This window comes from Petaurus breviceps, unplaced genomic scaffold (genome assembly GCF_028583685.1).
Source record: "Petaurus breviceps papuanus isolate PSGF00001 unplaced genomic scaffold, PetGlider_PUasm1.0 91133, whole genome shotgun sequence".
NCBI classification, from domain to species: Eukaryota; Metazoa; Chordata; class Mammalia; order Diprotodontia; family Petauridae; genus Petaurus; species Petaurus breviceps.
The window spans coordinates 29,809,680-29,822,372 of NW_027187419.1; the positions used below are offsets into that span (position 1 = coordinate 29,809,680).

The 12,693-nt window shown below is 38.7% G+C and overlaps 1 protein-coding gene across 5 annotated transcripts in view; it reads right to left on the bottom strand.

Moving 5' to 3' along the window:
• The window catches only part of AMOTL1 (angiomotin like 1), a 254,555-nt gene that overhangs the window by 200,082 nt on the left and 41,780 nt on the right, over positions 1-12,693 (bottom strand). For 3 of the 5 annotated variants that reach the window (XM_069080086.1, XM_069080083.1, XM_069080082.1), the window contains one exon: positions 9,116-9,166. The exons of the other annotated variants lie outside the window; for them this stretch is intronic. In XM_069080086.1, the coding sequence (XP_068936187.1) occupies positions 9,116-9,166 (51 nt within the window). The remainder of the gene's footprint in view (positions 1-9,115; positions 9,167-12,693) is intronic. 5 annotated transcript variants of the gene reach the window in all.

Genomic DNA, 12,693 nt, shown 5'->3' on the forward strand with positions numbered 1-12,693 from the left:
AAGAAGAAGAAGAAGAAGAAGAAGAAGAAGAAGAAGAAGAAGAAGAACTGACCAAATGGGAAAAGGTATAAAAATCTTACTAAAGAAAATAATTCCTTAAAAAATAGAATTGAACAGCTGGAAACTAATGACTTCATGAAAAGCCAAGAAAAAATAAAGTGAAAAGAATGAAAACATAGAATAAAATGTGAAATATATCATCAGAAAAACAACTATCCTGGAAAATAGATTGAAGAGAGATAATTTAAGAATTATTAGACTACATGACACTATATTTTTTAAAAATTATCAAGGAAAACTGCTCTGATGTCCTAGAACCAAAGCATAAAATAGAACTTGAAAGAATCTATTTGAAAGAGATCTCAAAATGAAAGTTTCCAAGAATGTTATAACCAAATTTCAGAGCTCCCAAGTCAAAAAGAAAATGTTTCAAAGAGCCAGAAGCCACTCAAATACTGTGGAGCTGCAATCAGGATAACACAAGATTTAGCAGCTTCTACATTAAAGAATCAGAGGAATCCAGAGGGCAAAGGAACTAGGATTACAACCAAGATTCACTTACCCAGCAAACTAATTATAAAAATTCAGGGGGGAAATGGATATTTAATTAAATAGAGCACTTTCAAGAATTCTTGATGAAAAGACCAAAGCTGAATAGAAAATTTTACTTTCAAAGACAAGACTCAAGAGAATCAAGGTAAACATGCAAGAAACATCATAAGAGATTTGATAAGATTAAACTGTTTACATTCCTATGTGGGAAGATACTTGTAACTTCTAAGAACTTTGTAATTATTGGGGCAGTTGGGGTATGCATAGACTGAAGGTGTGAGATGACTATGAAGGGATGATATAAAAAATAAAATTAAGAAGTGAGAAAGAGGGATACATTGGGAGAAAGGAAGGAAAAGGTAGGATGGAGAAAATTATCTCACATAAAAGAGTGGTAAAAGAAAGAGCTTTTAAAGTAAGAGGAAAGATTAAACAGAGTGGCAGGCAATGCTTGGATCTTACTCTCATCAAAATTGGCTTAAAGAGGGAATAACAAATACATTCAGTTGGGTATAAAAATCTAGCTTACCTTATAGGGAAGTAGGAGAAGGGTGATAAGAGTGAGAAGCTATTAGAGTGGAGGATGTATTGGGGCAGGTGGTGGTGAGAAGGAAAACGCTTTTGAGGAGGGACAGGGTGAAATGATAGAGAAAGAAGGATAAAAAGGGGAAATAAAGGATGAAAAAAATACACAATAATCATAACTGTGAATGTGAATGGGATGAATTCACTCATAAAATGGAAACAGAGAAGAGAGAATTTAAAAAACAGAATCCAACAATATGTTATTTATAAGAAACATACTTGAAACAGAGACACACATACAGATTTAAAAATAGTGGTTGGAGCAGAATCTATTATACATCAGCTAAAATAAAAAAGGCAAAGTAGCCATTGTGATCTTAGACAAAGCAAAAGCAAAAATAGACCTGATTAAAAGGGAAACTGCATCTTACTAAAAGACACCATAGACAATGAAGTAATAACAGTGCTAAATATATGTGTACCAAATGGCATAGCATCCAAATTATTAAATGGAAAGTTAAATAAAATTACAGGAGGAAATAGTAAAATTATACTAGGGGGAGACCTCAACTTTCCCCTGTCAGATTTAGATAAATGTAACCACAAAATAAATAAGAAAGAAGTTAAGGAGATGAATAGAATTTTAAAAAAAAGTTAGGTATGATAAACCTCTGGAGAAAATTGAATGGGAATAAGAAAGGAATATATCTTTTTCTTAGTGATACATGTAAACTTCACAAAAATTGACCAAATATTAGGGCATGAAAATCTTATAAGCAAATGAATAAGAGCAGAAATATTAGATGCACACTTTTCACACCATAATATAATAAAAATTATATTTAACAAAGGATTGGAGAAGCATGGATTAAAAATTAATTGGAAATCAACTAATCTAATCCTAAAGAATGAGTGGGTCAAGGAATAAATCATAGAAACAATCAATAACTTCATTAAAGAGAATAACAATGAAACAACATACTAAATTTGTGAGATAAGCCAAAGCAATAATTAAGAGGAAATTTTATATCTCTAAACATGTATGTCAACTTCAGGTTGAAGCATACTCTTTTTACTTTATTTTTCTTGAGGGGTTTTTTTGTCTGTGTTTTATTTTGCAAATGACTAATATGGACATATGTTTTGCATGACTTCACATGTATAACTGATATCAAATTGCTTGCTTTCTCAAGGAGGGGGAAGGGATAAGAGGAAGGAAAGGAATGTGGAACTCAAATTTCTAAAACATTAAATGTTTAAAAAATGTATATGCAATTTGGAAATATTTAATGAAATAAACTTATTTTTTTAAGAAGAAAAGAAAAGGAACTAGATATGCCAAAGAAAAGAACCATGAAGAGGAACTTTGTGAATTCCAGCAGAAGGTTCAGTACCCTAAGCAGTGCTGTTATGAGTAGACTCCCATCTCAGAAGAATTGTTGAGAGGTATGGACAGCTTTAGATCTTTTCCCCTCTATCCCATCTCTTTGTTCTGGACAAATCAGATCTCATCCATTTCTATTGGTTAGGTCAGGCCTGACATGGTGGAAGTAAGGGAAGGAGAATGAATAGGAGGTAGATCATGGGCAAGGAGGAACCATGTAGCTACTTTTGCACATTTTTTTGTTCTTATTGTTGCCATTGGCATGATTGTTCTTACTGCCTGAGAATGGAAATTCTTCAACCCCTTCCCTGTCCCCTGGTGATAAGACTTATGCTTAAATCTTCATCATAACTCTCTCACAATGTCACTGAGGGTAAAATCATAGAATCAAAAGATACCATCTATTCCAACCTCCCATTTTACACTTGAAAAAAAATAGACACTGAGAGGTTAAATGACTTGCCTAATGTCACATAGGTAGAATTAACCCCTGGATCCTATGGCTTCAAATCCTTTGACCTTTTCACTATACAATATTGCCTATAAATCTTTCTATCTATCTAATCACCCATCCATTCATCATCTGAGCAGTTAAGTGGTGCAGTGTATAGAGAGCATCAGGCCTGGAGTCAGGAAAACTGATCTTCCTGAGTTGAAATCTGATCTCAGACACTTACTAGCTGTGTGACCCTGGGCAAGTCACTTAACCCTGTTGGCCTCAGTTCCTCATCTGTAAAATGAGCTGGAGAAGGAAATGGCAAATCACTCCAGGATCTTTGCCAAGAAAACCCACAAATAAGAGTCATGAAGAGTCAGACACAACTGAATTGAGTCAACAATAACAACAGCAGCATTTATCATCTAATATCCTTCTTTCTGTCTGTCACCTATCGTCCATTTACCTATTTATGTACCTATTTATCTGTTATCTATCATCCATCTCTCTCTCTCTCCCTCTCTCTCTCTTTCTCTTCTCTCTCTCTTGTCTTTCTCTTTCTTCTCTCTCTTCTCTCTCTTCCTTCTCTCTCTCTCTCTCTCTCTCTCTCTCTCTCTCTCTCCTCTCTCTCACTGTCAGTGTCATGTAGAGAACAGAGAGTCAACCTCAGAGTTAAGAAGAACTGAGTTCAAATATGGCCTCTAAAAGTGGCTTTGTGACCATAACCTTCCATTATCCTACATTGCTGTCCAAGACTATTAGAGAAGATGCCAACCTGCATAGGTATAAGAAGTTCCTTATCCAGACCTTTCTTACATTGATATCAAAGGTTCATTAATATACATATACACAATACATGTATGTATAAATACATTATTATATAATGCAATATATTACATATTTATTATTATTAAACAATTATTTGTGTAACCAGATTTTGAAAGAGATCTGGTTCTCTGATAAGAACTCACTATCTAACAAAAACTGCTGGGGAAACTAGAGAATAGTATGGCAGAAACTGGGCATAGACCAATATCTTATACCATATACCAAAATAAAGTCTAAATGGGTACATGATCTAGATGTAAAGACTGATACTGTAAGCAATCTGGGAGAACAAGGAATAGTTTATCTGTCAAATTTATGGAGAAGGGAAGATTTTATGACCAAATAAGAGATAGAATTACAAAATGCAAAATAGATCATTTTGATTACATTAAATTGAAAAGATTTTGTACAAATAAAGCCAATGTAACCAAGATTAGGAGGGAAGTAGAAAATTGGGATAGAATTTTTATAACCTATGTCTCTAATAAAGAGCTCATTTCTAAAATATACCGAGAACTGAGTCAAATTTATAAGAATACAAGTCATTCCCTAATTGATAAATGGTCAAAGGATATGAACAGGCAGCTTTCAGAGGAAGAAATTAAAGATATCTACAAGCATATGAAAAAATGCTCTAAATCACTATTGATTAGAGAAATGCAAATCAAAACAACTCTGAGGTACCACATCTTGCCAGTCAGACTGGCTAAGATGACAAAACAGGAAAATGATAAATGCTGGAGAGGATGTGGAAAACTTGGAACACTAATGCATTGTTGGTGGAATTGTGAACTGATTCAACCATTCTGGAGAGCAATCTGGAACTATGCCCAAAGGTCTACAAAAAAGTGCATACCCTTTCACCCAGCAATACCACTTCTAGGGCTGCATCCCAAAGAGATCATAGAAGTAGGAAAAGGACCAATATGTACAGAAATAGTTATAGCAGCTCTTTTTGTGGTGGCAAAGAAGTGGAAATCAAGGGGATGCCTATCAATTGGGGAAAGGCTAAACAAGTTGTGGTATATGAATGTTATGGAATACTATTGTGCTATAAGAAATGAGGAGCAGACAGACTTCATAATAACCTGGAGAGTCTTACTGAGTGACGAAAGCAGAACCATGAGAATATTGTACACAATTACAGACACATCGTATCTGTGATGACTGACTTTGATAGACTGGGCTCCTCTCAGCAAGGCAAGGTTAGAAGACAACTACAAAAGACTCGTGATGGAAAGGTTTATCCACATCCAGAGAAAGAACAACAGAATCTAAATGCAGATTGAAGCAAACCACTTGCTCTCTCTCTTTTTGTTTTGTTTTGTTTCTTCTTTCTCATTGTTCATTCCATTGGTTATAATCCTTCTTTACAATCTGACTAATGTTTAATGTGAAGGTATTTGTAGAACCTGTCTGATTGCATGCTGCCATGGTGGGTTGGGGGGAAGAGAGGGAAGGGGAAAAAATTTGGAACTCAAGGGATTGTGGAACTGAGTGTTGTCAACTAAAAGTAAATAAGTGACTGAGTATTAAAAACTGGAACAGGAGACTCGAGATTAGGCAACTGAGCACTAAAATGCAGTAGTTGGGAGGCTACTTCCAGAGCTATTCTCTCTCTCTCTCTCTCTATCTCTCTCTCTCTCTCTCTCTCTCTCTCTCTCTCTCTCTCTCTGTCTCTCTCTGTCTCTCTCTCTCTCTGTCTCTCTCTCTCTCTCTCTCTCTCTCTCTCTCTCTCTCTCTCTCTCTCTCTCTCTCTCTCTCCCTCTCTCTCTCTCTCTCTCTCTCTCTCTCTCTCTCTCTCTCTCTCTCTCTCTCATACTCCTTCTCTCCCTCCCTCCCCTCCCCAGCAGCTATCTCAGTTTTAAATAACCACAATGAGACCTTCACCAGATTGTGGTGGAGGTCTCCCCTTCCTGCCTCATTCTCTGTCAGAGCAGGGCAGTAGCTGATTCCAAAGAATATTATGTTCCGTAAACTTGCTTTTTAAATTTCTGTTTAAATAGTTTGGATTTCTTTTGCCAGCTAGATAAATCCAATCAATTTTACTTCTGCTGATCTGTGTGTTGTACAGGAGGATTATAACATGGAGGAACAAACAGTTTGGAGATTTTGATAGATATAGAAAGGACAATGATTCTAGCCCTATATACAACTATCCAACTATCAGGTTTTCATTAGTAATGATCTTTTATACATTTTTGAAAAGGAGTCCTAAATTGGATAGGAATTTTTCTTCCTTCACCTGAGGCTAAAAATGAATCAGAGCATCATTTTGATATCTAGACAAAGTTGGGCTGTTGGGACATGTAGACTCATTTGCTCCTCCTTCCTCTCCCCCCCGCCCCAAACACTGGGGTGGAGTTGAGGGCAGTGAATAGGGACTAGGTAATGCTTGGTAGGAAGAGAAAAGGTGTGGTTGGTCTTTGGCTGGCAAGGCCCACATTCCAGAAGATTATCTGGGGGCCAAAGGAGAGAGGCATTTTTTTTTCTCTTCAGGCTTTACCTTTTACCTCAAGCTTATATCCAGACAGGTACCAAATGAGATATTGCATAGATGTATTTATGTATGTGTATATATAATATAGCTATGTAATCAAATCTATTTTCTACCCATCTAGTTATTACGTCTTCTCTCTCCCCCAGCTAAATTTAAGCTCCTTGATGAAAGAGGTTCTTTTTCCCCCATATTTGTTTCTTTTCTACCTAGCACAGTGATTTGTCTTGAAATAGGCACTTAATATTTTGTTTATTGAATTGAATTGGAACCATCACAAAAGACACAACCAAAATTATCTCATCTGCTCCACCAAGAGAAATCAGAGAAGGAATACAAGTGATCTAGCCCTCACACAAGGGGTACTTGTTTTCAGAGGTAAAATAGTCTACAGAGAAGTGTCAGCTGAATCCTAACAACTTATGGTCATCACTAGGCAGAACTGCAGGAACTTTCCTGTCACATTCAATCTGGTTCTTCCCTGGATGCATGCAAGCAGGTGTTTCCTTAAGCAATGAGAAAAGAGGAACCATTTCTTCATCTTCTTTTGATGCTCTGAACTGAGATGAGTGTAAGCTTATCTAGACTGAAAGGCTGGTCAGTTGCTAGTGAGACACTTTGTGGTTGCATGTGGAGGGGAGGACAATGCCTTAGAATTGTACCCAGAATGTCAGAGAAGGTCCTGAGGGAACATTCAATCACTTGCAGGGATGGCCACCAGCCTCTAGCCAACCTAAAGATGTTTATTTGCATCCCCAGCCCCTAGCGCAGTGGCTTGGACACAGTAAGTAAAATAAATGTTTATTCAATTGAATTAAATTACAGAACTGTTGGGGAGAGGGGGTGTAGATGCTGAGGGAATTAGGCCTTTAAAGCCATCATTCCCTCAGCCACTGCATGGAGAAATTTATTCAAATACCCAATACTTACTAGTTACATAATATGACCATGGCTTTTGTTACAGAACAACCAGGTCCTACCTTTGTTCACAGCAATTCCTTTTTTAAAACTATTCTCCCTACCACAGCACAGCACTAGCTCCTTGGGAGGGGGGAAATGGGTACCTGCCAGTCTATCTTCATCAGTAGAAATTCAACTTCTCCCCAAAAGAAATCATCGAGGAGATGACTAGGAGGGCCCTCCTCAATAGGGGAAAGGAGAGAAGGACTTCTTTTGAGAGGTGCCTCCAGCTATGCAGGTGGTGGACTATGATTCTTTAAAGATCACCTATTCTTTTAATTCCATTGGTATCTATCAATATAGAGTGATATGAGGAAGCTGAAATACAAGGAAACTCAGACCTAGGACTTCACAATTATAGAAATCATTCTTTGTATGCAGATAATCTAGCACTAATACCATCATGTTTCCCAGAGTAAATAATTTTCCTCCCAGTCATTGATTATACTGATCTATAATTTACAAATAATATTTCAAGCTAAGAGCCCAACCAGGAATGATTAATTATCAAAGATCAGCTGAACATCTAATACTTGCCCAAAGAACTTTTCCCTTTCCCCCATAGGATTGTTCAACATGAACACAATTTGCCCAGTGTCAGAAAAATCTCTAGCCTTTCTCCTCAGTAGCTCTGAAAGAAGACTACAGGTTTTGTCTTTGTTATACAAACCAAAGACAAAAAGATCAAGGATGATTATTTCACCTGGGGATTTACCCCCAAGTATTTCTTTAAAAGCATGTTTTCCCTGGGCATGAAAAATTTTTTTTTATTTGCAAACATTTGAGTTATCCTCAAATTCTCAGACACAGTTAATGAATACGGTAAGATCCTGCTGTGTTCTCGTCTCTCAAAATGCCTGTTTTGACCCTGTAGAGTTTTGTGTGCCTTACTGTTGGAGAAATGATTAGAAAATCATCCCCTGAAGTGAGATTCCACTGAGTGATGTCAGGATAAATAAAGACCATTCTAACAGAGCAAGGGGCTGATTGAAAAGAAGTGGGTGGACATGGAAAACAAGGTTTTCCCACCCATGATAAGTGAGTAAGGAGAATATTCTGAACAGGTCAGCTTGTTAGCAGCTAAGGTTTCCTGAAGGGCAACACACACACACACACACACACACACACACACACAAACACACACACACACAGCATTTGGAGTAGTAGAGGGCATCTAGAATATCCACTAAGGACTCTGATAATGAAAATTCCTTTGCAGTTAACACGGGAAAGGCTCAGCTTTTGACAAAATTTGAGTCAATCACACAAATCCTCGTCCAAAAAGGGGGAGAGGGGGAGCCTGGCACAGAAACAAACACAAATAAAGAGAAATAAGCGACCGGAAGACACGCAGCTCCTGGACGTGTACTTTAAAACTCTAGCCTACAATCTCTTCCTCCAGTCCTCAGCAATTAATGAGTACCTATAGGTCGTACACCTGCCTATAGAGTGGGCTAGTACGCGGTAAGGCAGCTACAGAGAAGATAGGGACAGTCCCTGCTTTCTAGGGCAGGCTTAGCAGCCAACGATAGAGGAAGTTCTTGTTTGTTTTGTGTTGAGCTTGAAGTGGATCTCTAAAGAGCTGCGATGTTTGCATTGTCTTTAACATACACACACACACACACACACACACACACACACACACACACACACATCTTAACACTTTAGTTCAGTCACAAAAGCTACTGCCCAAGAAAAAATGCTACCTTGCATCACAAGGGAAATATATAAGCTAAGTTAATGTGATTGACAATAAAGGACCGGGACGTGCCAACACATACAGAAGTATTCCCTTCAGTCCCAACTCATGACCCGGCGTCGGGGTCCTTGCAGAGTCTGACTCTTCGCTGGAGCTCTACTATCGGTAACTGGGGGAAATTAAATGGCAGGAAGGAAAAAAACAATGCTTTCATCCAACAAGGGATGAACTTACCCAACTCATCTGTGTTGAACTGCGCTGCTGAGGATTCCGCAAACTCATTGTCTGCAGGAGGAAGGAGAGAGGAAAATAAAAATAAAATAATTTCTCAAAAAGACTCTCAATGATTCATTCAGTCGGTGACTCAATTAAACAAGCATCAGTAAAACTGATTTGGGTTCTGCTGAGAACTTGCTCTGGTTTCCCTGCCTTTTGGGTGGCCGCTCTCCAGGGCACACCTGGCTCGGACAGCCTGATCTCCCGGGAGCGTCACTCTTGCCAGTGAAACTTCGGGTCAGCCAGAGAAGAGACCAAAGCATCCTCCTGGAGCAGAGAAAGACACTGGTCTGCCCGTTCCTCTGGTCTCTACAAACTTTCCAGGAGTCGATTTGCCAGGCACCGGGTAGGGCATTCAGCAGCTTGACTACTTCGTGATCTGCCCCTCGCCCACTGGCTTGGGGCGGGAGTCCTCACATCCCAGCCAGGAGCTCCACAATGACATCGTCCAGCTTCCCAAAGCCCCAAAGTTTCATCCTGAGCAACTGGATATCGTCAGGGCGTGGGGTGGGCAGTGAGCTCCCACATCACCTGCCCACCTGGACTTACTCATATAGATGAATACATTCCCCCGCCTGAGTGTGACGAGGAAAGGAAGGTGGGGAGGAATAGATGGAGGGATGGAGCCCCTCTTGCCTCACAGACCCGCCTCCTCCTGGTTGCTAGGCGACCACAGCAGTCATGTTCTAGAAATGCATTAGACATTACCTCCCAGTACCCTGTCGTAGGGTTTTCTTCCTCTCTCTTTTCCCCCTTTTTAATTATTTATATAACAGGAACACAGCCATTTCTTTTATTTAAAAAAAAAAGTACCCTATTTGTTCTGTAACACAAGTCTGTCTTCCTATTTTATGCTCAGTAAAAACCTCGATTTTTTTTCTTCCCCCACCCCATTCACACAACCTTTCCAAAGGAGAAGGACTTTCAGAGCTGGGGGTGAAGAAACCCTCTGGAGAAACCTTTGCTGTCTCCCTCATATACTGGAACCAAATTTGAACATTCTTATTCCTGTAGATAGCCCCTGAAAGAGACCTCATGATATCCTTTGGCCCAGCCTTTCTGACTTTAAAACATGTTATCTCTGAGTTACAGATGAGCTAACTCAAGCCCAGGAAGGTTAAGTCAAACTGGGTATGGGTCAATAAATGTAATAGACTTCTATCATCCCATAGAAATTGACAAATAGGAGGGATTCAGAGGAACTTGGAAAAACTTGAATGTAATATAGAATGTAAGCTCCTTGATTCCATTTTTGTCTTTAGTCTCAGCCCCTAAGACAGTGTCCTGAACAAAAGACATGCTTAATAAGATACTTGTTGAATTGAATTCAACTAGGTTGAATTAACCTTCCAGCTAGGAAGTAGTAGAGTTTAGACTAGCTCAGACCTCCTGAACCCAGTATAGCCCTCTTTCTACAATATTACTAAAGTACCAGACTCAGAAATTTAGATTATAAAAATAATAGAGGAATGAAACAAAAAATACCACTAAAGTCCTACACTGGTGCCTTATGCCATAAAGGTGTTCCTGATTATCAGATATTATGACAGTGGTTTATATTGTTTGGCTCAGTGATACCCTTATTATGACAACCAGAATTATATATCTAAAGAAGGTCAAACACAAAAGGAAATGTACCAAATAACCAAAATATTTAGAATGGCATTTTTTTGGAATCATGAAAAACTGGAAACAATGTAATGGAGATTTCCAAGGACTTTTGGTCAAGATGGTTGTATAAAAAGTGTGGGAGACCCCAACTCTCTTATCTTTACTCTAACAGTGCTCTAAAAAGAATGTCATATTAAATAATGATCAAAAGGTCCAAAAAGAAACTTCAATAATCTCCTTCTTTCCTTTATGGAATGAACAGAAAGATAACCAGAAGAGGGGTCTTGCCAATGAATGTAATAGAATTCTAACATTCCATAGAAAATGGCAAATAGGAGGAATTCAGCAGAACTTGAGAAGACTTGCATGTAATATAGAATGCAAGCTCCTTGGTTCCATTTTTGTCTCAGCACCTAGGACAGTGTCATGTAAATAGGAGATTCTTGATAAGATACTCATTGAATTGAATTTGATAAGATGTAATGATAAGCAGTGTAGAAATCAGAACAAAGAGAACAACATACTCAATGACCAAAGTAATGTAAAGGAAAACAACACTAAGTAGAATTACCATGAAATTCGTAATCACATGGATGAAAAATATATTTCTCACTTCTCAGTAAGAAGAGGGTGGACTATGGGTGTTGAATGCTGAGTTTACAGTCAGACATCATCAATGTGTCAATTTGTTTTGCTTAGCTGTTTTTCTCTGTTTCAAGGAGAGATTCTTTGGAGGAGGGAAGTCTCAGTCATGTAAAAAGCATAATGCAATGTCTTCTTCAACTAAAACTATGTCAGTGCACCACAAGTTTTGGTAGGACCTACCAAGATGGGAAAAGTGTTGAATGTGGTCCCCACTGTATCTGTCATTCAGAGACCAGTCCCACTAAAACTGACCACTACATCATGTTTTGGGTGGGTGGGTTTTTGTTTGTTTGGTTGGTTTTGGTCATAACAACTCATGAAAAGTGTCTACTAATGCACAGGAAAAAAAATGTAATCTCCAATACCGAAGATGTACTCACACTGTTGAAATTATGGATCTTTGGTATATTAAAATATATGCATCCTAATGTGATTCATACCACATTGTGGAAAATTTTTCCAATTAGCTCTCCCCTAACCCCAGGTCAGTGTCCCAAATCATTTGGGCAAACACATCCTGTAGCTTTTGTTTTTCCCCCTGGTTACTTGACGAATTGCTATGTTCCTGCCTAGTTCTGGATGCCCTGGCCATGGTTCACTGTGACCCAATGTGAGGACACCAAATTAAGAGGGTAAAAGCTGAAGGAGGAAATATAGAAAATGCCATCCCCCATCCCCTCCAGCCTTCGGAGATCACTAGCCTGAGAGAATCAATGCTCTTTACTGCCACCTGTGTCTCTAATATCAAGAGGGTTCTAGGCACCAGCTATTGCTGCCGGCCCCTAGACATTGAGTTAGTCTCCACTCTTATCTGTGATATTGTGTACCCATGTTGGTAGATCTGGAGTCAGTGCCCAATTTTCCTACTGTCAGACTTCTGCTTTTTAAATAACTCATGGAAGGAAGAAAAAGAAGTTGATCCATGACGGAAAAATAGGACCAGGGACTCTCAATATGGGGCTGTTTCTATGTATTTATTACTGGGCTCTCTTCTTCAAATGCCTTCCCCCTTACTTCACCTCTTTATTCCCCTTCTACAGCATAAAGATCTGACATAGGATTGAATGCAGCTGGATAAATATTTGGGCAAATGGCAATCTATTCCTTACTCCTTTACATACTGACTCTGGTAAGTAGGTCAGACAATATCTGGCACATGCTAGGTATTTTATAAATTCCTCCTGATTGATTGGCTATCTCTGAGGAAATCAGACTCTATTCCAAAATAATAGATGTATCTCCCTGAATCAGCCCTGAAACCCAAGTAGAATTCTGGACCA